Source organism: Drosophila novamexicana, unplaced genomic scaffold, assembly GCF_003285875.2.
Source record: "Drosophila novamexicana strain 15010-1031.04,08,12 unplaced genomic scaffold, DnovRS2.1 tig00004557-arrow-arrow-pilon, whole genome shotgun sequence".
In the NCBI taxonomy this organism is placed as follows: domain Eukaryota; kingdom Metazoa; phylum Arthropoda; class Insecta; order Diptera; family Drosophilidae; genus Drosophila; species Drosophila novamexicana.
Window position 1 is genome coordinate 241,761 of NW_020825053.1, and position 25,575 is coordinate 267,335.

At 39.5% G+C, this 25,575-nt stretch overlaps 2 protein-coding genes across 3 annotated transcripts; both read left to right on the forward strand.

Annotated features, from left to right (window-relative positions):
* Nucleotides 1-1,189: 1,189 nt before the first annotated feature.
* Nucleotides 1,190-14,514, forward strand: LOC115770567. Of its 2 annotated transcripts, none has more exons than XM_030715880.1 (2): nucleotides 1,190-1,207; nucleotides 14,277-14,514. In XM_030715880.1, exon 2 carries the CDS (start codon nucleotides 14,287-14,289, stop codon nucleotides 14,470-14,472), a length of 186 nt encoding a protein of 61 aa, XP_030571740.1. In that variant the 5' UTR covers nucleotides 1,190-1,207; nucleotides 14,277-14,286; the 3' UTR covers nucleotides 14,473-14,514. The 2 variants fall into 2 exon arrangements, with proteins under 2 accessions (XP_030571740.1, XP_030571741.1); XM_030715881.1 differs by lacking the exon at nucleotides 1,190-1,207 and adding an exon at nucleotides 13,781-13,794.
* A 186-nt stretch (nucleotides 14,515-14,700) lies between these two features.
* On the forward strand, nucleotides 14,701-15,115 carry LOC115770564. Its single transcript, XM_030715876.1, has 2 exons — nucleotides 14,701-14,748; nucleotides 14,814-15,115. The coding sequence occupies exon 2, from the start codon at nucleotides 14,832-14,834 to the stop codon at nucleotides 15,015-15,017; it is 186 nt and encodes a 61-aa protein (XP_030571736.1). The 5' UTR covers nucleotides 14,701-14,748; nucleotides 14,814-14,831; the 3' UTR covers nucleotides 15,018-15,115.
* Nucleotides 15,116-25,575: the final 10,460 nt, after the last annotated feature.

Consider the following 25,575-nt stretch of genomic DNA (forward strand, 5'->3'; position numbering starts at 1 on the left):
AATATGTACTGCTAAAAATTTCATCAAGATCGGCTAAGAAATACAAGAGAACATTTATTTTGGTCGTTTTCTTCTCATTGAGACCCAATTATTGGTGTGGCTGTTGAGAATAGGCGAGCACTGCCAAAGGAACATTTTTTTTAAATTTATCTTTATTATTACTAAAGCATAAGAGCGCGTAGCGCGAGCTGCATTTGGTGTTCGAATAAGAGAGTTCAGGGTATCCCCGCGTCGGGAGTTCCCGACTAGAACCCCTTGTTTGTTGTTGTTGTTTTTGGTTGACCGTCAACATTTAAGTCATTTAACATTATGTATCAGCTGTATGTTGCCAGCTGTAATCCCCCAGCAGCGCTGTCGTCATCGACTTGGCTTCTGCTGGTTCTGTTTGTGCCGTTGCTTTTATTAATTTGGCTTCAATTAATTACGCTACAAATTGGCAACAAAACGTAACCGCAGAGGCGCGCAAAACTGTTCCAATTGCCACCAGTAAATGGAAAATGCAAATCTCTATCGGCAACACACTGAAAATGACATCGGGTTAGGATGTGGCTGTGTGGGATGTGATTTGTGCAAATCCTTTGGATCGGTAAATGTCTGCCGGCGGCATTAACTCATCAGCAACAGCAATGATAATCCAAATCAGGACAAGCACGGTGGACAAATATTGATTTGTAACAGTAGAATCGGCCTACTCTCAGCCCGCACCAGCTGCCAATTCTAATTGCTGCCGTGAGGTGGGGAAATGGAAATGAGCTGCTGCCGGCTGACCCACTGAAGAGTGAATAAATGCGTATGCAAACTGACAGGCGGCAATAATTTCAGCAACTTGTCAATGCTGATGCTCATCAAAGCGACTTCTCATTGGTCTGCTTGGGGACTCTCTATGTCGTCGCCCCCGAAAAAGTTGACAAAACGCCAACCTCAACATTAACGCCAACGCCAAATGCTAGCCGACATTCTATATAGTCTGTATTTTCGATATGTGCGTGTCTGCTTTATAAATAAAGTGGCTGAAATAAAGAGGTAAGTGCGCATGCTGGCAGGTGAGGTGCCTACCTCGGGAGACAGCCGCTGGGCGAAGGCGTTGCGAATTGGGTTAGCTACGGCACGGACTATAAATTTGTATAGAACATTTTTTTTTTATTTTAACTTGTATTTTGTTTGTAATCTGTCTAAGGGCAATAAACAAATGGCTTAGCACGCAAAGGTATAATAACAGGATTGTTTAATCTCCAATGAGTTCAAACAATATATACATATTACATTATAGTTTGTGTATTCAACATAATTTACGTGTGGAAGATCCAGTGCGTGTAATGTATAAAATAAACATATATTTTAAGTAGTGACATATATCATCAAGTTGATACATATTCTAAAGTGATCAAAGGGCGAACAGTTCAATATTTATTGTTGAGTTAAAAAATAGTTTTGATTTGATATATAATCTGTTAGAATTGTACGAGCTTGGGGTAGATATAACTATATTTACCACCAATAAAATTAGTAAAATTTTCAATTTGCTTGTTAAAGTGTTAGTCTTCGAAAAAAGTTAATATATTATAATAATAATAATATATATTATAATATATAAGTAAATGGAAATATTCCGTATGTTAATGCATTTAAATCTAATTATAAATAACATAATCGTATATATTGGACTTATAGACCTCTTTAGTGTAACACTAATATTAAACTGGCTGGCTAGACCAAAATATTTAAACTGAGTTTGCCATATTTTTATATGAACTATTAATTATAATATTTGTTATTCGTTACAATTTATTTTTAGAGTTTGACATACTGCTGGTGAATTATTAAATATTTGCTTAAGTCATATTATACTAAAAAGTAGAAACACAAATTGGGCAAATAATTAACAAAATTTCAACAGCAGTTCGCAAGTATCTAAATCCGATTATTGTATAAGAACTTTGGAGATTGTTTTGGGTTGTCTGTTAATGGTTCTAAATATTTGAAATATGCTTCATAGAACAGGTACATGATGAACTACAGGCGATACGCTTTGAACTATGAACAAATTGGTCTGTCTTTGATCTTCCGATGTTGCAATTCCTTTGCAGTTACGCATATCAAAATGCAATCAAATGACAAAAAAAAAACACTCGAAATAAAAATAAGCATGAAATATGAAGAAATATGGTAAGGTGTTAAGAGGGCTATTAAATAATGACAGCATCTATTTTTATATGACTGAAGTCAGTTATTTAAAGATCATCAAGCTGCGAGCGGAGAGCGTCGGTGTTTGTCACATCACGAATGTCGCCTTGGGTTTCGGCCTGTAATTGCAAATAATCAGCGTCAATTGGCGTGGCCAAAACGCTGCGACGCTGGCGTCGAGGTTCACAACCAAAAGCCAGTCGAGCGGACAAGACAAAATAAAAAATATAAAACAAAAAATAAATAAAAATAAGAAAAGAAAAGACGCCAAATCAAGTGGCCTACGCACGGGTCCACACAATATAAGACACCTACCCAGGGCAATAAAAACGCGTTTCAATTTCAAATTGATTGCCAGTCGCTTATTATTATTATTATTTGCTTTTTTTGTGTATTTTATTGTTATTTCGAATTTAATGATTGTTGTTTCTGTTGGTGTTGTTGTTATTACAAGCGCTAAATACTCGTGCGAATTTTTTTGTTACTGGAGGCCACCGACGTTTCGGCTCCATTTGCTAGGCGCCACCCCCACTAAAATACACATTTTTGGCACGTTTTTCTATTTGTTTTTCTTGCTTTCTCGCCAAAATATCGCCAGCGGCGAGGTGAGACGCCGGCCATAAGACGCAGGCATAGCCCCCAACTGAAAATGCTCATTAGATAAACAAGCAATCGTGATCTTAGGTCGGCGCTAAGAGTTGGCCAAATCAATTAGAGTTTGCGGTAAATCAATGTAAATACCTTAATTATATTAATTGACCAGCTTGGCTAGCATGTTTTTAAGTTTTAAGCAGTATTCTATCAGTAAATCTCACTTTTATTAAATGTATTTTTACCATAGGAAACTATTAACGGCAATTATCCTATCTTAGATTGAAATATTCGTACATGCATCTAATAGTTCCTGAATTTGTATTATTATTTCCTCAACAATTTCTGAGCTTGACTTTGATTTTCATGATATAATTGCTACCCAAAAACGTTTTCGTAGTTTCGAAAATGATTAGTCCTTTTGTTATCGTTTCGTTCTCTATGAGTGACTGATTGACTGACACTGTGACTGACTAATCGGTGAGCATATTATTAAGTTGATGATGAAGCTGCACGCTAAGATGTCGTTATGGGAAATGCCACGGTTGTATGAAAATTGTTTCTTTAGCATCCGATCGGACTATAACTCAATTTCAAAGATCTTTTTTAAAAACTAATTGTGTGTTGTTTCTTAGCCATAGTGGAAATTGGCGTTTAATATTTCGTGGGCGGGCTTTAGCTCCTATTTCCAAGAAATCCCAAGAATTTGTATTTCAATTAATTTCAGACGTGTTCCACACTCCTGGCTGATAAAGAGAATTTATTACCAATTTGGTTGCTCTTCATATAACTTGTGTAAGCAGTTCCTATTTGCCCTAATATCCTAAATTGGCGTGAATATTCCAAAGTTTGTGCGGTATATTTTGGAGGGTTTGTTTTGGGTTGTTTTTCTTGCGTAGCGTCCAATTGGCTACCTTGGCTAAGCCGCTTTCCCACAAGCTGAACATTTGAAATTAATCAAAGTTGTAGCCTGTATTGGCCAGTTCTTATTGCCTTGTAGTTGCATATACGACGAATACTAGTAGTACACTCGTAGTCAATGTTAGTTTTGAGTTGTGAGCTGTACCCTTTCCAAATATGGGCAGGCCGCCATCACACACTTGTAAGCCAGATTGTGTGTGCCGCTTGTGCTGGCTTGTGCAACATATCCAATTGGAAATGAAAAACTCTGACCTACTAATCACCGAGCCAAAAAGCCAATAAGAGTCAACAACAGCAGCGGCAGCAGCAGCAGCAGCAGCAGCAAGTGCCGCAAAGCAGACACCGACAACAAACAACTTCGACAGCCCAAGAAATCAAAAGATGGACAATAACTTTAAACCAGTTTCGCACCGTTCGAGCCTTGTTGCAAGTTGGCCTAACGCTTTTCGCTTGTACTGAGAACTGTTTGCAGCACAAATTTGTTTTGAATTTGATTATATGAAGTTATTGGGCGCACAGGTTGCCCCAATGCGACAGAGACATAGACTGAGCCAGCCCCAATTGACATTTTATGCCGTATTAAACGACAACTCGTACATGGGACAGTTGGACAGGCGGACAGACAGACAAGCAGACAGACAGAGAGACGGTGAGGCCAATCGCAAATTACGGCGTTTCACAAAAATTATTATGTTAAATTTAACTGGAAATAGCACACAAGGACATTTGCGCATGCGCCCCAGACGGCGCCAGCTCGTCGACGACGGCGTCGCCGATTGTTGGTTAAATTGATGATGACGACGTTGTAGACGGGGCTGGGGCATTGGAAGACAAAGACGGAGTCGCACAGATTATCGTAGCTTTGTTTTGGTTACTTGCTTTGGCATAAATTTCAATTGCTCGCATTTAACAACAATTTAAAGCAAATTAAATTTTGTGCAGCCGCCGATGATTGGCTGCTGATAGGCGTGTGCGAATTGTGCCTAGCCAGCGACACAGAGCGCCATCTATTGGCGGTTGGCGGCGGACAGCGCTGCCATGTGCATATAAAGTAATTTTCTGCTACATTAGGTTTGCGTTTGGCGTTCATCGTCTGTACGAGAGCACATGAAGGCAGATCGGGAATGTCTAGTAGAACGACTTTTTAATACGCTGCCTTAACTGAAACATTGGACATCTGTTCAGTGGGCGTCAGCGTTTGATATATGAGCTATTTCTGTACATTAAATTTTGATCGATCGAATCTTTGGCAACCCTTTTTCGTATTGTTTATGGACCATAATCATAAAAGACGTTTAGATTAGCATTTTTGTCGTTTTGACCATAGTTGGTTTTCCTTAAAGTTAAGGTTTGTGGTTAAAATACGAACACATGAATGATTCATTTCTTTTGCACATATAATTTTTATTATTAATTCAATAAGAACATCCCGATTTTTAAATTTCTCTTAAGCTTATGAGGTAATTTCATTACTGAACATTTGTTGGCTATGTATGGCAACTTTATTTAATAAAATAATTTTAATACAAAATGTAAGCTTTCTTTAGTCTGGATGCTTTACATATACTTTTTAAATTTTACTCGATACTTACTTTTTCGATATTAGCAAAATTGCTAAGATAGGCTTAGAAGGAGGAAAGCTTATGTGATGTCATAAATAATATTAAAGACAGTCAATCTCAAGAGATTAATATAATAAATTACTTTAAAAAGATTCATGACCAGTATTCAATTATGTACATATTTAATATTAATTTTCTTAACTCTTTCATCTTTATGGCTTTTATATTTGAGTTAATATTCTTCAACTTACATTCTCTTAACATATTAATTAATATTAGTCTGTGGATTCAATCAACTCAATGGAAAATTTGGCTGCTATATTAGCTTTCGACTTGGGCGGTGAAAATAGTAGATAGATATAGGTAGATTATAATAGAATAGATCTCCGTTATAAGCTGTTTAGCCAATCTGTTATGCCCTAGTTTGTGAAGCGCAACAATTAAAAGAAATTATTATAGATTTGTTTTGGCGCAGCGACTGCTGCTTCTGCTGTTCGTTGGCTTCTTGGCTGCGTTCCACGCTGCCATTTGCCAAGTAAATCGCCCACCAGACAAAAGCAACCGGGCAATACGGCAGCTTCGGCAGCAACCCACATCAAATGCTCCACTTAGACGCGCTCCATTGTTTCCGCATTCGATTAAAAATGATAAATGCCTCATTGCGCTCAAGTGAAAAAATAAGAAAAGAAAAGAAAAAAAAAAAACAAATACCACAGAAGCAGTCACTGACTGGGCCCAGTTAGTTTGCCTTGGCTGGCTGCTTGGCTGCGGCAATTGCCTCCTTTCTTGACCATTTTTAATGTCTCGCTTATGGATGCTGATAAGTAAAGAGCACGTCTTTTCTTTATTTCCCATGCTCTAAGCATAGCATCTTCGATCTATGCAGTAATTATTTGATTAATTTTATTGCTTGCTCAGTTTTATGTGTGCGTTGGTTGTGCGTGTGTAAGCGTGTGCGTGTGTTTGCTTGAGGGCCTTTTTGGCGTTCTCAGTTAAATATATCGTTTATGCTTTTATTAAATTGCACGCATTAATTAACTGCCAGCACTTTGGGCAGTAGACAAAACCAAAGTCAAAGCACTGCCTCTAACAGACGCAGTGCCCTCACAGCCAGCACACCCCTCTTGTTTTCAGTTCAATTAATTGCTTAAAGCTCGGAAATTTGTGTTCTCACATGATTGTTTCAATTATATATGAGCCGTAATTGCCTTAAATTTCTGCCACATGAATGCCCATCATTTGAGCCAAATGAATGAAATGTGAATGAAACGTAATGCAACGTATGTAAATGCTAGACTCCTGGCTACATTCTAAAATTTCAACTCGACCACAAATGCAATTTTGCTATATATTTCACATTTTGCGGGCGTCAATGCGTCATTGAAATTGGCACATAACACAGGAAAATGCGCAAATCAACCGTGAATTGACTAAATATCAGGTGATTCCCTGCCCGGACTCTTTAACTGCCCCATTCTCAAAATAGTTTAGGGAATGTGCGGTGTGCTTGATAATGCGAACTGTTAAGAAGTTGTTTTATATTTTAATTTAATATCTAGGGGTTGAAATGCTGTCACTTGTTATTAAATAGTATACATATGAATGTATATTAGAGGCTATTTTATCCTATTCATGCTTAGTCAGGCTTTCTTTCTAAACAGGTTAAGCTTGTTCTAGTCGTTTTGACTGCTTACTGCGTTTTCAAGTAAATTTCATTTTCAAACTATTTCGATTTTCCAGAAGAAAAATATGTTAAATTTAAAGAATTTGCAAAAACCAGCAAACCAGCAAAAACCCATTAAAAATGGGTATAAGGGTTTATTGTATTTGTGCAAAATCCAAATGTATGTAACAGGCAGAAGGAAGCATCTCCGACCCCATAAAGTATATATATTCTTGATCAGCATCAATAGCCGAGTCTAGTCCGTCCGTCCGTCCGACCGTCCGTATGTATGAACGCAAGAACCTATAAGAGCCAGAGACTTGAAATTTTAGATGTAGGTGCTCCTAGTGCCCGCGCAGATCGAGTTTGTTTCCGATAATCGATAACTTACTCCGTTTCCGAGCAATCGATAAAAATCGATATCGATATCCTGTTTTATGGGCAATTTTGGTAAATAATAAGAGATAGAGTCACCAAACTTGACATATAGCTTCTAAAATAGAATATATATATGAATTTGATGTTGGAAGAAGAGGGTTCAGGGTATCCCCTAGTCGTGAGCTCCCGCCTAGAACCTCTTACTTGTTTTCATTTGTATATATTCTGTTTTTCAAAAGGTAAACATATTTTTGTAAAACAACTAAACTTAATCAAATGAAATTGAAATTTGAAACTAGAAAGAGGTTAGAATCGCAAATGCCTTTTGTCCCGCAGTTCTCAGAACTTGCCAAGTGCTTATCATCTGGCTAAAGTTTTTACTGCTTTAATGTCTGTGATTGGACAATTTATCCTCATTGCAACTAATTTGCCAAACTTTGGCAAAAAATGACTTCATTTTGCACAATGCGGCAGAAAAAGATTGTTGTTGTTGATGTTGCAGTCGGTGGCGTTGGCGGCTTTTGTTCATTTGGACAGTGGGCGCAGCGTGTCCAACTAATAAGCATAAAGAGTAAACAAGTCCATATAGGGTTATATCGGACAGCAGCAGTATTAAGTATTGCTTGCAGTGCCATTATTGTTTTGCTTTCCTTTGTTTATTTTTAAGTTTTTCTACCTTTTTTTCATGCATTTTTCATGTATCCATCCTTGGCTTTTGCTTTCGGTCGCTGGCATTGCAAATTGTCAAACCGTTATGTGCCGGGAGAAAGTGCCCGGGCCCTTGGGCCTTAGGTGAACTCCAATTGCAATGCGTTGGCGTTGCCATTTATTGTGAATTATTAAAATTATACAAGCAGCTCCTTAACAAGACGAAAACGTCGACGACGATCGCGGCGAGAAAATGAGCAATGCGACAGTTGGATCTGCATTTTATGCAGAAGAAACTGCATCACAAATCCCAGTTCCCAATTGCAGTCACCAGTCCCACTGCGGTTATCGCCATGACAGCTGTCAATCAATTGCTCTTGGCAAACAAAAAAATAAAATAAATAAATAAATAAACCAAACAAGAAGAAGGAAAGAAGTAAATTTTATATAAATAAAAAACTGATGCATTGCAGTACGAGAAAGTTGGCGACTTTAATTGCGCCGTCCGTTCAATTAGCGGTACAAGTGATTTTATAGCGCCCGCTACCAATTTATTAACAATACCAAAATACCACTGCTGAAATCAACTGGCAGTTAAGTGCTCTGAATGTGGTGGCCAAGACTTTGGTTACCTGACGCTGGGTGTTGGCCCAGAAATTAACAGCCATAAAAGGACGGCTGCAAGTGGTGCGGCATAAAAATGAGGCACATTTTGACAATTACTTTATTTACGCACTGTATTTACTTTGATTTATGCAGTCTCCAGTTGCCAGTCGACGGTCCTCGAGCCACATCGAATTGTTAATTGCACCAAAATGCAAATTTTGTTGTTTTTGTTGCCTCAGCTTCTTTTTCTGCAGTTCCAGTTTCAGTTTTGGTTGCTGCCAAAAAAAGATAAACAGCGACACTTTTTACACGGGCATCGATAAAGTGGGCGAGCGTGTTGGGCTCTGTCAGACCTTGTTGCCTGACTGCCCTGCCTGTCCTGCCAAACTCATTAAAACGAATCCTTTTAATGGCCAAAAGTTTGCCGCTGCTGCTGCCATAATCAGTAAAATTAAGGCCTTGGCAGCTGAAGGCAGAAAGCTGTTCGTTGCCAATGTCGTTACCATTGGGGCCAGAACATTATACAAAAATTGACATAAACAGAAGCCGGCTAGTTTTGTTATATTTTATCCCACACTTTCTATGAACATTAAATCATATTTTATATTATTTGCTTTTTTTTTATTAAAAACTATTTATCCATTTAATATATAATATCCACAAAGATAAAGTTTCATACATGATTTATTACCAGTAATTATATTCTGTGCTTATTTATATTTTATGTTTTCGATTTTTCGATGTAAAACTCAAATTATAGAGAGCTGGGAGATTTGTAATAATGAAATGAATTTGTAACTTTCTTTAGGCTTACAGATTATGTACCTCTGCAAAAAAATTTGTCTCGACTGACTGACCGACTGCTTGTTTGTCTAGGTAGCTGATTTTTGTATCTATTTTTTTTTGTATATCGAAATTAAGCACCCAGACGGGGTTACGGAAATATCGTCCTAAAAGTTGAATTGCAAAAATTTTTAGCGGCTTTGTATGTTCACAATTGCCGCACCAATTGGTGAACACATGCAAATTAAAACAATTTTTTACTATTGACTGCCTAGTGATTTTTCAAAAAGGTAATCGATATTATTATTACATTTTTTACATTTATTATTATAGTTAGATTACAAAATATTAATTTTGATATGTGTATGTATATCTCTTGGTTATTTTAGATTTTACAAAGGGAATGTTGGGCTAAGAATTCCTTGGAGAAAAGTGAGATAATTTAGTTAGGTTTATATAATGCATAAGGAGCATACTCTCACACACCCACAAAATCCCACACGCACAAAGCTACAGTTGGTTCCTCAGTTTTTGGATTTAATATTGGCAACAAGTACTCAGAGGAGCGGCTTAAAGGCGACAACTTGTGTGTCATACGCGACGGAACTAACAACTTACTTGAACCAACAAGCGAGCTGCAGAACACGCACACACACACATAGAGACACTGCCATGGCACACTCAAAAGCTCCAAAGCAGCAGCTGAGCGACATAAACGTGTAGTTGCCAGTCGCCTAAATAGGTTGAGATATGGGTTAGAGGGAGGGCTCGGGTTAGGGATAGGGGTAACACTTTCTGGCTGCTTCTTTACCAATAGAGACCCCCTACTCTCTCCATTCGCCAACTTCTAGTACGTGGGCAAGTTGCACTCCGGCGCACTAATTACGAAAACTCAGCACGTTTTGCCATGCTGTGTGCCTGGCTGCCCTACTGCCCCACCGTCACACCACTGCACCGGTGGCAAGACGAAGCGGGTGATTGGCTGGCTGCCTGAGTGGTTAAATGCTGCAGTAATAGCGGCAACATGCAACGCGACAGTTGGTTGGCGGTGGCACAAAAGTTAAAACATTGTGGCAGCAATAAAAACAGCATTCGCTTTGGTTGTAGCTTTGGCCTTAGCGCCACGAGCAGCCCAGCTGGGGGTTGCTGGGCTGTCCTGGCCATGGCTTTGGCTATGTAACTATGGATAACAGATGGCTATCAGATCTGTGCCAGCGGCAGTACCAGGCCACCGCATGCCACAGTTTCACCAAAGTCAATGTCTGCGGTTGGCATCAACCGCGTCCAGAGGCAGAATAAGCAACGTAATGAGAAATGCATCAGTGGCACAAAATAGTTTGGTTTAGTGGTTGCAACGGGGTGCAACAAGAACGCCAAGCTGCAGTTAATAATAATTACAACAGCAATCGCTAACAACGTGCAACATGTGTATCAACAGAGTTAAATGACAAGTAGCAACTAGCAATTCAAATATCAGTAGGGAATAACTGGAACAATGGGGATGATAGTCTGGGCTTTAAGCAGAGAAATTTAATATTTGGCTCAGATTAATTTAATTTGCTTATATAAGATTATATATTTTGTGAGGATATCTTGTACATATAGGACAACAGCAGTGCTAATCAAGAAACCAAGTGTGAGGCCAATCGTATATCAAATTAGGAAGCCAGCAGCAAAAGCTTTGTTGCGCAAAAATGTACGGTAATTAACTGGCAATTTTAATGATAGCTGAAGAGAGAAATTAAGAGTGAAAAGATACTGGCTGTATAAAAATAAGAAGAGGAAGACAGTGAGGACGGAAAGCTGAACAGCAAAGGTAGTTAAAAAGCTTAGGGAGAAGCAAGGTAAGAAACTAAGTAGCGGGATTAGAAGAAGTAAATAGTCAAGCGAAAAGTAAAATGAATCGCGAAGCGAGAAGCTAACAAAAGATACGCGATATGCAAAAAGATAAATAAAGGGAGAAGTTAACCAATCAAGTAATCAAAAACCCCTGTTATTATAATGAATTATGACAAACAAACCTTTAGTGTTTTTGACCGCTTTACTCCTTAAATCTTCCCGCTGTGCTGCCTGTTCTTTGCATTTTTTTCTTCTACTGCATCCAGCCTGAAGGCTTTCAGAAGTATAATATAAGCAGAAGTATAATATAAGAAGCTTATCGCTTCTCTAATTCTTCCGTACGTAGGTCTCAGCATTAGAAAGAGTGCTAAATCTCATGTATGACTTTGCTTTTCAAGCACTAACTTTTAGTTTTTCTGCCAAGTCTCTTTGTTGTTAGATTTCATATTAAATTTTAGTTTTGCACCAGCCTAAACCGACAGGAAAAAGTTTCTGCGCATTTCTTAAATTATAGATGGGTTAGCCCAACATTTGCGTTGCTTTCTTGGTCGTCGTCGTCGATTGTCATTCAGGTGTGTCCATTTAGCCGTGGCAGCACAGCACATTCCCAACTAGCAGTCATGCAATCCTTTCCACACACACACACACACACACATTCACGGACATATCCTGCATAAAAGGAATTGAGTGGGGTAGCTGTAAAAGGAGTTGCCTCCATGCCAGGACAAGCATTTGATTTGCAACTAACGACAAGAGATTCTCTTTTTTTGTATGTTATATAGCAAACGCCAACTACATATTTGCAATCTTTACGTCGACTACATGGCTATAAAAATAAATTACACTGAGCTTAAAACTTATGTGCATCAGGAAGAAAAATGGCTTATGGACGCGCAACGAAATAAACGAGTGAAACGAATGAATCGAATGGCAGAGGGACGCGACGCGACGGGACGCGAGGCGAGGCGACCAAATGACCAATCGACCTGACCCTCGAATGGCAACGTTGATGAACGTTATGGCTCTTCTTGTTGCTGGCGTTCAATTGGAGCGCTCCAAATCTACTACACTCACACACGTAGAGAGGGAAAGGGAGAGCGCGCTGAGGGGCCTGCTAAGAGCTAACGGTAAAGGTAAAGCTTTAAGCCGACAATGAAGACATTAACATGACCAACGACAACGACAGCGACGACGTCGACGTCGACAAAACTCTATGCCATGGCTCATCACATTAATCTTCTTAATACGCCCATCAATAATTCAAAGCCAAGGCATGACCAGTCGGCACCAGACCTGACCAGAGACCATGTGCTGGCCCAAAGCTGTTCAAAGTTGTTGCCTCTGTGCCCACATTGTTGTCCACTGTTTGGACACGCAACCATTTACCGAGTATTGAACACTAGCCAAGTGTTGAGTGAATTATGACGCTCTGTTCGGCTTCAGCTCGAGTGGCCACCTTCGAGACGTAGAAAGGAGACAGGCAGGGGGGTAAAGAACTGTTTGTCGTATATCAAAATCAAACTATAACATACAAATATTGAACTCACCCGCATGGCACTTCAAATGGGAACCGACAATGAAACTTTATGGCTCGTTAGCATTTGATTTATGCGCAGCTGCCGAAAAAGCATCTATTGTTCAATGCTGGCTCGACTAGGAGATATCCTGTGGCTTGGCTTAAAATATTTGAACAGCAAAATTCTGCTCACATTTTTTTTATTTATACCACGTACTTAGGAGAGAAATATTAGTGCATGCTGCAAGATACCTAAGAGTATTGACATTCAAGCAAAGTCATGTAGTTGCGTGTGGTTGACTTGACACTGTACTCTGTAAAACAATCTGTGTCTATCAACCGTCCCTTAGTATAAACGTAGGTTATAAAATAAAAATAGTTGGTTTTGATATTAGAAAACAGAGCGAAATTTGTTTTACTCGGTAAATACACTTCCGTATACCCATTTAATGTGCATTGAATGGATACAGGGTATACAAAAGTATTAAAAATGATTTCATATCGTGGTCATGTTGAACCGCTTCTTGCAGTCAGAGTGAATGCCTCCGAATGTAATTGTATTTGAATGACATATGCATGACCAATAGGCTTGGGCAGGCGTGGTTTCAGTTCTGTGGAGGCACATGTCCATTGTCAACGTGACAGTGACAGGCCCCCGGGCCAAAAGGCGCCAATCCACAATTCTCGACCTGTCCATTGTTTCGACTGGACAATGTGGCGCAGCATTTCACCTGTGCCGCACACACTTGACAATTTGGTTCCACTCGTTGGTATTTCTGGTGCAGATTTCGCTGATTTTGACGCCTACTTCGGCGCTCAAGTGCCCACCGCTGAGGCCATGTAAAGCGCTGAGGCCTTTTGTCCAGTTCAGCAATTGTTTCCCCATTCGGTGCATTGTTCAGGCATTTCATATGTGTCAAGCTTTCGTTTTACTTTTTGGCTCTTTGGATTTTTCAGAAGCCTTATCAATTTAAGCTTAAATGGCGCTGATTGTGTCAAAGGGTCGAGCCACGAGATAAGGCTTCAACGCCCAACCTCCTATAAAACATGCCGGCAGCAGTCGAAATATTTTAGTTTCAAGAATTGTTAAGCAGAGACAAAACGTAAGTGACAAAAGCTGTGCAAAAAACTTAAGGGGAAACAGAACTCCAAGAAATGCAACATGAGTGAAATTAAAAGCGTTGTTTTAGAATGCATAAAGTAAAATGCAGCAAATGTTTGATATTAAGCAAGGTGACAACTATAAACTAAATTGTTGCATATAAACAGATTACCAGCTCCAAGGAATGCAGAATCAACTGTTCATTTTTCGACTTAATAATATATTCTATATATATATTCTTATACGCATGCACATATGATTAAACTATGCTGTGCTATAAAATAACACTATAAATAGGAATTCTGCAACGTTTTTCAATATCCTTTAACAGAAGTAGACGTTTTTACAAATATTGCAACTCTTAATATCGGGAATGTATTCATTTATATATTGATAAAATATTGCATCTTTATAAAAATGATTACTATATTTTAATCTGTTCTATATTTATGCCAAGTAATCCTTTTTACTCTTTTAATGCAGCTTATAAAAAATGAACTTCTCGTGGTTGTGCCTGGTTATCTTTGCCCTGTTCGCTGCTGTCGTTTCGGCTGGCAAATGCCCCAAAGACTTTAGGAGCGAGAATGGCCAATGCATTAGCCAGCGCACTATTCGCGGCGATTGCCCCACGGGCTCCACCTATAAGATTGGCGTCAACGCCTGCGTTTACGGTGCATAGCTTGGAGCTTAACTAAATTGAATAAAATGTAATTGAAATCCATATAATAGACGTTGTTTTGATTTAATTAATCGCTGAATAGTCTTATTTTGCACACATTTCATTATCAATTTGCCCGACATTAACCCAATGATCGGCCGACCCTATTAGAACTAGGGATGATCTTTTCTTAGTCCGAAATGTAAACAGCTGCCGCTGATAAGTCGCGTGCCGGCTCTATATAAGCGCACAGCTGAGTGCAGATCCGTAAGTAGTTGCATTTTGCATTTACTACAGGTGGGAACTGCACTTGATTAAGGTGAAAGGTATTCAACTAACGTAACTGTAATTACTCCTCGTAGAAAACACACTCGGCAACTATGAACTGCGGTTGTACTTGGCTTGTGATGCTGCTTCTGGCACTGCTCGGTACCGCCTGGGGCTCCAGCTGTCCGACCGGCTTCAGCAGCGAGACGAATCTGTGTGTCAAGGAACGGCCCGTGCATGGCACCTGCCCGCCCGGTTCGACCTATCAGCTGAATATCAATAAGTGTGTGCATGCTTAAGGTCTCCGATATATGTGTATATATATTTTAAATATTCCTATACATTTTGTGCCCAAGGTAAAGACAACCGCGGCAAATAAATCCAAAGCAGAAAAGAAGATTTTAGATTTGGGAATTATGTGCAATAATTCATAATAAATTTCACATCATCGAGCCAATTATTTCGACGCTGGTGGGCGCATGCATTGGACCAAGAGTTCAACAATTACCGCAGATTAACGAACATGTCAAGCGGCTACGGCTTCGGCTACTGCTGATGGTCAAAAGACGGACAGACAGACAGGCAGACATTGGCCATTAGTTTATTACCATGTAATTGACTCAACGCTTGTCAGACAACGTTGACGTCGACATCAGCTCCTGTTGCTTTAATGTGCTGCATTTAATGACCAGACGGAGACCAACATCAACATCAACACCAATATCAACAGCGACACTATCGACACCGACACCAATAGCAGCAGTAGCAGCAGCAGCAACGTTGACAGCGCATCAAAGTCAAAGCGGGTTGTCTCTTTGTCCGTACATATGTCTATCAGTCTGGCGTGATTAGCGCGATTGTTTGCCTGCACTCTGGACCCCGCTTATCAACGTGCAATTGAAGCGCTTTAGCTTACGTAATCAAATGCTTCACAGATTTTGCTGTAGTTCAACACGGCTCAGTTGAGTTGTTTGCGGTTCAGTGGTTCGGCGGCTGCTATAAAATTCATTAAAAACTTTGCCCCGCTACTTTGGCCACTGGAAATGCCTAAAAAGCGCCTGCAACATTTAACAGCAACAGCAGTAGAAAAAGTTTGCCAAGTCCAAGCTGTCGACAGGATGTGCAGCAAACCCAATTGCATATGCCAATGCTGCAAAAGTTTTCCCAAGCAAAATGTCCACCCGAGCTAGCAGTACTGACAAACAAACTTAAAAAAAGTTAGATAGATAGCTCGAATATAGCCAAACAATTGTTTTTTCAAAATTTGGACAAAAATATTTAAAAAATCCGACTATCTTTAAATACATGAAATATAATTAAAAAAAAACTTAAAACAATCGCTGATCGAAATTATTTAATCGATAAATGAAATTATTTCATGCAACCTAAATTTGTGTACTCAAAGAGTCCCAAAACCAAAAAGGCGAATATTTTTTTAAATCTCAAATACATAAAATTTTTTTACTTATTTTTCTATAAAACGTTTATAAATTTATTTACTATATATGAAAATTTAAAGAACAGCAAAATAATTCTGGCTGAAAAATAGCTAGAACCAATTCGCTGTCATTACTGACACCATAAACTAACATTCTTGTCACTGGGGCTTGTAAATTTCTATGACTTGCATAAAAATGGCCCCCGAACGCTTCCGCCGCTCGGGGGTTTCCTTTTGGCCTAAAAGTTTTCCGTGCTATGTTGGCAGGCAGGCAGGAAATAAGGAAATGTTGCCAGCAGTAGTATTTGCTGCCTGGCCAGCGACATTTATCAGTCAGTTGTTGCGGTGCTGTCCATGGTGGCTAGTTGGACAATTTTAAAACTGTCACAAGTGGCTGCCACGGCATTGCCACTACCGCAACCTCATCCTGCCACGTGCAACGCCTTTTGCCAGGCAACAACTGGAGTTGCCTCTATAGCCGCATGTTTTCGTGTGCCCTGGCTGAGATAGGAACCGCTCCTTGCTGCCGTCGCCCGGCTTCCAGGGCCAGCGCCCTGCCTCCCCTGCCTAGCTGCTATGCAACTCACGCGTAAATATGACGAACGTAAGCAGTAAAGTTCTGGCCAACTGATAGCCAACACCAACGCAGCTCCTACTGGCCAAAACTTTTACAAGACGTTGTCGCAAGTTTATGGCCCACAATGCACTCTCTTTCACTCTTATTCTTGGCTTATGTTGTTGTTGTCATTGCCGTTCTTGTTGGCTGCAATTCAAGAATGTTGCAATGGCGTTTTCTTATCGCGCTCGGCTTTGTCCGGCGGTTGGCTGCAAAAAACGAAAGTGTGGCCATAATTTCTGGGTTTTCCGCTATGTTGCTGTTGTTGCGGCTGCTCCTTGGGCTACTCAAGCATTTCGTCTAGCGTCAAAGTTTATTGATGCTGACGTTGCGAACCTCTTTGCAACTGCAATTCATTCAACATTATAACTATGCCTTGCATTTCCGTTAATGCCTTTTCAGAACATCTTTCAAGTTTATTTGATAATTACATAATGCTGTACCCGAAGTAAGAATGTTTTCAATTATGCGAAAAATATTTCAGATTTACATCAATAAATAATTAATAAATTAATACAGCCTTAATGCTGTTTTGAATATTGAATGTATTCATTGATTTTAAAAATACGTGAATATATTTACTACTTAAGGATATTCACTCTCACAAATTTTCTTCGCATATAATTTTAAGATATTCAAATTTTGACAGCCAAAATAATTTGTATACCCTTGCAGAGGGTATTATAATTTTTCTTTAATATAATTTGAATTTTGTGCATATTTTAATATATCGTTACCTCACAGAATGCACCAATTTTGGATTTGTATATATTGTAAAGAACTCTTCACATTTACAAATCTATAATATGCTGCTCTAGTTTTGAAAATGTTTGTTTTGCTTAGCTTTTGAAATTTTTCCAATACGTTTTAGTCGCCAACTAAATTTTTAAACAAATTCCATTCTTTGCTTTGAATCATTTAAACTTTAGCATATCTGCTCTTGTCTGACGGATATGCTGTGTGTGTGCTTGTTTTGGGCGTGCGTTCAACATTTTCAAAAACTTGAAGCAAGATGGCTGCTTTCCTCAGTACTCATGTGTTTGTGTCTGAGTGTTTGTGTTTGCCCCGCAGGCACGAAAACTTTAATTTAAGCTTTTTGCACGAGTAATAGTTGAAATTATATTATAATTTTACCGCTAGAGCAAAAACAAAAACTTTAGAGCGATAAGATGGGTAAGAACAAGGGGAATTTTGTGTGTCTACTTGTCTCCTTCCTGCTGACTCTTTTTGTCTACTTCTGTCTCCATTTCTCATTTACATTTTACTCTGTCTGTCTCGCCTATCTATCGTAAATGCTTTTAATGTGATGTGCAATGGGCGGGCGGAGCTGTGGCCAAACTTCGCTCAAAAGCGACAACTAAATCCGGATCGAACATGTGTTTCATGAATGCAAAAACCATGTATCTCAATTTGAACGAGTGTATGTGTGTGTGTGTGTGTGTGTTTTTTGTGCGTTCGAAAGTTTGGGTTGCTAAAATTATCGCTGCTCGCGACATTTCAGCGAAATGGACGCTTTGTTAGTGGCGGCTGCTGATGAATATTGAATTATTTAGCACAACCTGCGCTTAGTTGAAAATATCAAATTTAAGCCACTTGGGTGTTGTATTTTGATCAGCATTTCTTAGTTCTTAGTTTTGTTGGGTTGTTTGATTGAAAATTCTCATCTTTAATTTAATAGACTTTAATTAAAGGGATGTATTTTATAAACTTTTGGAGTTGGTTTAGCGATATGATGAGCATGTGTGGCAGTCCATATTACATACGCAGAAATGAGCACAGCGGGTGGGCCAGGGCTTTGGTAATTAGTTCGTGTTCATCACCTGCGTCTTGTCTAGGAATATGATAAAATGTGGCTTAATTGTTCAAATAATCAACCTAGTCAAATAACAAAGACATTAACTTGAATACATTAAACTAAGAGAATAATCCGTGCTCATGGATATATTTTATTATATATATGCATACACAACCCAGAGTTTGGAGCTATTATAAGAGTGTAGTAAGTTTCATAACTTTCAAATCATTATTGTACCCTGAATCCATTGAAACTGTCTAAAAAGACTATACTGACTACTACTGTATATATATGTTTTAATAGCCGGGAAGGTCTAGTCTGCCTATTTGTACTTTTGTACTTTGAGTATATGACGATTGGCTCTACCTTTCCATAAACTTATCTATTCGAAATTTACAATTCTATTTTTGATTTTTGATGTGATTGCAACAATTCTTGCCTTGATTCCTTTAAGCCCCTTCACATTTTCTGTTCAGCGCGTTGCAACTCAAATGTGCATTGGACTAGCAATTACGTAACTCTGTAAGTGGTTGACGTTAACGTTAACGCAATTTGGCAACGTTGTTTTATAGTCCTTAGCTACTTAAAGTTTTTACGCGTTTGCTTACCCCAAGGTTATCGCGACATTCAGCACCTCTTGGCCTTGTGTATGACATTGTGTCTGTGTGCTTGTGGGGTGCTTGGTGTGTTTGTGTATGTATGCCTGTGTGTGTGTGTGTGTACTACCTTAATCCAGCAAATCAACAGAAGCTTCCTTTTAATTGCATTGCTGTTATTTCATTATTTCTGCAGTTTTGCTGCACTTCAAATTCGTTGTTGGCGCTGTTCGCCCTTCGTCCGTAGCTCGCTTTTTAGCACACTTTTATAGAAACTTATGTTGGCTTAAGTTTTATCTTTATTTCTTGCTCTGCGGATTAAAAGGCAAAAAAAACTGTGAATGCAACGGTAAGGCGAACGGTGGAGCGCAAAATGAAAAGGCAAAACTTTTTATTTGCTGTGACAAATTTTGAGCAGATAAAACTCAAAAACTTGTGCTCGGGCTTGTGGCCAAAATAAAATTCGGCATTCAGACCGACCCATACAAACTGCGCCCCAGAACCGGCCCATGCAACCCCCTGAAATTTCTTGTCCGGAACGTGAACCATTCGAGCAATGGCAACAGCAAAGCTAAATTAAGAAATTTTTGGCAGAACTAATGCGGAGCATTAGTCAAATGTCAAAATTATTTGGGGTAGAAAACAATTTCAGAAGAAGTTCAACTTAAGAAAATTACACTAGCTAACAGAAACTCTACAATATTAAATATTTTATTTGGTCAAACATTTTAGGATATCGTTCAAAGAAGAAATGTAATTTCGTAGGTAAGAGTAATCAGGATAGGGAGATTATTTCTCCAAAATTAATACAGCGAAGCTTAAATAAAGAGAACTAAAAAACTATATTATATTGGATAGAGGTAAATAAACAAATAAATATAGTGAAGCTATGATAAGGAAAGCTAAGGAACTATTAAATTGTCTCTTTCCTTTCGAAATCACCCAACTTATACAGGATGTAGCACAGTGCTATCGGTAAATTTTAGACTGGATAGTAAACTTAAGTTGCTTTTAGCGAATTTGACCTCTGCCTGCTTGTTGTCTCTGACTTTGCGTGCGTTTTAGCTCATTGGCTGGCATTTTGCATACGCCCCGTTGCACACGCTGACGTTTGCTAGCCAATGCATTTGACGGAAGTTGCTAAGGACGCGTTGAATTTATGAGCAATGGGCCAAAAATGTACACTGCTGTACCACTGACAACAGCCAACAGTGAGAAGCAGCATTTGACGTACACGATGTGTGGCATGAGTTATGGGCCGTCGGTTCGTGTTGGTTTTGTCATTTGGCTAATTGTGCCCGTAGGCCACGTTTTTTGACAGGCAAACATAAATTTGTTGCAATTAATTAAAGTCGTAGAAATAGAAACATCACAATGTCGCATTGGCTGCCCTCCAGCGGCCACTTCTTTTTCGTTTTGATTTATATTACACTAATTGATTTATTGACAGATTCTGCTGGCCAAGTGTGCAGACAGCCCCTGCAGTTTGTCGCTTCACGGCATCCATTTAAGGCGTCTCGGACAAGGCTTTTGATTTCTCTCGCACCTTATTTGATTAACGTTCGATTCTCACAATTTATGAAACTTCATTAAAAAGCGCAAAATACGCGGCCCACGTTGTCAATGTGCACGTGCAGCATGCGAAAAATGTTAATAAAGTTTTTCCCGCACCTGTTCGCAGCTCCTGGCCTCGCCATCTTCATCATCGCTGCCATTTTTCACTGTAAATTGAATTTATTTGCTGCGGGTGTAGTATGTATATGGCTGGGTGTCTGTATCTTTGAGTGCGGGCTTTAAGCCTCCCTCAGTCGAGGACTGTGTTTCATTTCGGCGTACGTGCAGACTTTTCTTTTATTTATATTTTAATTTTCACAATTTTCATGCCCTGCCCATTGGAAGAGTCAGTTTGAATTTGAACTTACGCAAATATATATTCATTTACAAAAGAAAGCATTGACATAGGGATCGACTGAAAGATATATGAAAATGGAGGTTTTAATATTCTTAATTAACTCTTTAAATAGAATGAATAAAACTAGAAACATTTATTAATGATCTGTTTTGACAAGCATATTGATTTCAATTTGTTGCAATGATGTTCAATAATGCTTTAAAATATTGCAAGCCTTACCAAACAAAAAACATTGGTGTACACATATCATTATCATTTGTTTCGTTTTACGACTGAAGTTGAATATACGCCCCATCGGCGGGCTATTTATGCGGGGAGGCCTTTAGGGGATGTGATGCAACTGCAGCAGCTGTCCAAAATGTTTGATTTTAAGCCAAATTTACATTAAAAAAATGCCAGTTAACATTATTTAAATTGCAAATATTTCATTGAATTTGTCGTAAAGCTGTGCGACTATAATTTATTTTATTTTACTTATTTTTTCGTTTTGCCTATGCAGTGGTGTTTTTTTTTGTTTTTGTTTTTTTTTTTTTTGGGTAACACATATACAATGCTGCTGCAAAAATTGCATAAAAATGCAGCATGTCGGTGTGGTTTCTTGGCCTGTCAACATGCTTTGCCTATCCAACGTCTGAGAGTCTTGTCAGCAGAAAAAAAATACATTTAAAAGGAAGTTTTTGTCAGCAGTATTTGTCAGAAATGTCGTGCGATTGTCAAGCGAACGAATCTTGAGGCAATCGCTACGGGTGAGGTCTTTCCACAAACTGCTCCCGTGACAGCTGTAGCTCAGCTCAACAGAGATGAAAGATTTGTGCTGCGAATTATTAAAGCCTATCTGCCAATGGCTCGCCCCACTTTCGGCGCATTGCACAATTTATTTACAAAATAAAAGTAAAAAAGTTGAAAACTCATTGGCATTTGCATAAAGGAAAAGCAAGCGAATGTAGCGAGTGACAGACAAACGAGCCTACACCTGACCAAACAAACCGAGACTATGACTGTGCCCACCTCCTACCGCAACAACAGACTGGCTGAGCGACTGCCTGGTGGATAAAGGCACGCCTGCCTGTTCCCGGCCAGTCAATAGCCACCGTTTTTTATTTATTTTTTGTTTCTGAAGCAAAAAAGAAACATTTGGCTGATAGCCAGGCGGGTCAGTCAAATGATTTTACCTAAACGGTTTCGAATTGACATTTTGACATTCCTGCAGTTGTGCCTGGGCCTGGCCAGGAAGCTGCTGTGGTGACAGCTGACCAAACGCGTTGATGGAACGGCAGCAGATGCCAGTAAGAATTATTTACATACATCCAACATCAGTTGGCATATTAAAAATGATTTAAAGACCCTATGCTGTGCTTTTTTATGACTATTAAAGGAATACTTTTACATTGCAGTTTTTAGCAAAAATAAAATAAATAGGAAGATAAAATATCTCCGTGTCATTTCAGCTCAGTTGATTGTAAATCGAGTAATTTAAACATTACTATTATACCACTTCTTAACCACGTTTGTGACAAATTTGTTGATATCAACTTTTTTAAATATAGTATTAATAATCATACTACTAATATTAATATTAATAATAATAGTATTAATAATTTTAGATAGATATTTAGTGCTTGGCAAATGACAGGGAAGGAGTACTATTATTTTGTATCCAAGAGACTGAAGCTGCTTATTTCTTGGAATGAGAAATTGTGGGTCAAATGGAGGAAACTTTACAAGTTTTGAACATGATTCCAGCAGCTGTTCAAGTGTAATAGCTTTGCATACCAGAAAAGGAAGGTCGAGCATAATGATTTTGACTTTGAGTCACACTTCCCAAACAGTTCAGTTCAGCTGAGGTAAGTTTTAAGTTATTATGCCAAGCGAAAACAAAAACAAAACTTGGTTCGTATCGAAAGACGACAGCTGCACTGAGTTCAGTTGGTGGCCCGCCATTTGCTATTGTCCAAATTAGCATTTTAAACACCTCTTACTTTGGGCAAATGATATGGCACATGGAAAGCAAATGCTGCAGCAGCGCCTCTGCTGGCGTCAGCTGCTGCTGCTTCTTTTGCTGCCACTGCTTGTGTTGCTTGTGCTGGCTCTGCTTCTGCTGCTGTTGGCAGTTTCCCAGGCAGGTAAGTTGGCGACGCGTGTGTGGCCTTTTATGGCTGTTGGCAGCAAGTTTTTTGGCTATCAGCAGACAACCAAATCGAACTCAAGTCTGTGTGCTTGTGTGTGTGTCTGTATGCGGCGGGATTCAGTTTTGGCTACCTTACTTATATGGTCAGTCAAACTTTCAATTAACACACGGCGCATCCTCAGCTGCCGCAAAACGTTTTCACGCTCCATGACTAAGTTTGGCCCGGCAGTTTGGTCGCGACAGTTGGCCAATGCACTGGAAGCATTAATTGCTGGAACTGGCCTGGGACTGGGACAGTTAGTTGGACGGTGACTGGGACAGGATTGGCGGCCAAGCGTTATTAACACCAAATTAATCAACAAGCGTTTGACAGCTGACTGATTTGTGCCGCCCAATTGCCGCGACTTTGCAACAGAATTGTGGCGCCAGCGTCCAGCCGGAAATTTCTAATTATGTTTAAGTCACAATCTACGAATTGAAGGCATGGCCACACGCCCACTTGTCGTTTGATTTGTTTGCATTTGAAACATGAACGCTTATGGCCAGTAGCCAAGAGTCTGAGCTCGTTAACCGGGTCGAAGTCACAGTTGCCGGCAACTTTGCTTTGATCTACTCGCAACTTTGTCTTTAAACGCGTGCCGCCAGCCAAGCTGTGGGCTTGATCATTCCACTGGAATTGGGCTTTGTGTTTAGCACATTAGCAGGAGGCACGCCCATAAATCTTCAATGCTAAATTGAATGCGCTGACGAGCTGAGTGATAGAGTGTGGTTTAGGGAGAGGGGCGTAGGCAGTGGGCGGTTGAGAACGTTGCATATCGTTAAAAAGCGCTGCTATAATTTGGCTTTAATTGGCTTGACGCGTTGCGAGCTGCTCGCTGTTCAGTGGGCTGTGTGCCACATATTAAGCAAACATGAGCATAATGGCAATTTACACTCTCTCAGACACACACGCGCGCGCACACACATACATACATATAGAGCGACGCAATTAACATGACATGCTGTTCACGTTGGCCTGATTGGGCCACGACGATTGGATTAACCACAAAACTCTGTTGTCGCACAGGCGGCAGGTAGCAGGTGAAAAGAAGCAAGAAAGTAAGAACGATAAACGACTATGTAATGCCCTTTACACTAATCAAAATATATACACATAACAGGATTACAGATGAAAAAACTATCACGAAGCCAAAATTGTATATTTATAATTATAAATTATTGTTGTGTGTTCCCATTCACTTTTTGTTTCTTCGCCGTTTTTAATTTATATTTATATTAATTAATATAAAAAATTTGACACTGTCGCTGAATTTGAACAGGCGACTATTTCCATATAAGTCCGATGCTCCGATATTTTCAAAGCACACTTACATGGCGGTGATGCTTTTTACGATTTTCCCCACTTGCAGGTCGACCAAGTCAGTCAAGACAAACGCATATATAAAAATATATATATGTATATAGATTTTGTTAGGGGGAATGCACGGGCCGAAAGCACGCTCATACTTTAGATTGAACAGAATTGATGCAGAATTGAAAAAAATTGCATTCTGGTACTCATAATACTTTAAGCACCATATAAAACTCAGCATTGCTAAAAAAGCTCCTTGAAATAAACCTGGATCTAAAACATATTGGTAGATTCGTGGGAAAAATTTAAATTAGAAATGATTAAACTAAAAAAATGTAAAATCATGCGACATTGCCTGGATATGCTAACTGACCTACTTGTGTCGTTGATACCCTTTCCGATGTACAGTAAATGATGAAAATTGTGCGTGCCTGCTATGCGACTACGATGGGAAGGCGGGCCGCAGTGCAAGTTGGCCATAACTTAGTCAGTGCTTTAATTTTAATTATCCATCCAGCCCAAAGGGGGCAAGTTGGTCTGACTAATTTGCCAACAACATGACACTGACGCCAGAGTGCAGAGTCGAGCTACCAAACACAAGCACACAACATATATAGACGCCAGCCATAGTGAAGAGCCTGATTAAGTTGAATACTTGGCCAGCTGCTTTACATGCTCATAGTCATTTGGTTTGGCGGATCGGCTCGATTCGGCTTGGCTTTTGGCATGCGTTCGCGTTAATTAAGCTACAGTGCAGCAGCGCCGCATGACGCTGGCTGCGTGTTGGCCATGTGGCCATCTGGTAATCTCCGCGGATTAATGCGACACTTTGCAGTTAACAGAAGTCGTGTTGTGCCGCCACCACCGCTGCTACTCCTGCTGCTCTTTGCTCTTTTGCACGCTTGTTAACAATATTTCGAGTTGTTGCACGCTGATGCGAGCACCGAACATGCGGCCTGCGGCCAAGTGGCAGCCACTATGCCACAGTGGGGCAGTTGCCCAGTGAATTGACTGAAATGCT

Coding starts and splice junctions, on each gene's coding strand:
- LOC115770564 (XM_030715876.1), top strand. CDS start 14,832: ATGAACTGCGGTTGTACTTGGCTTGTGATGCTGCTTCTGGCACTGCTC.
- LOC115770567 (XM_030715880.1), top strand. CDS start 14,287: ATGAACTTCTCGTGGTTGTGCCTGGTTATCTTTGCCCTGTTCGCTGCT.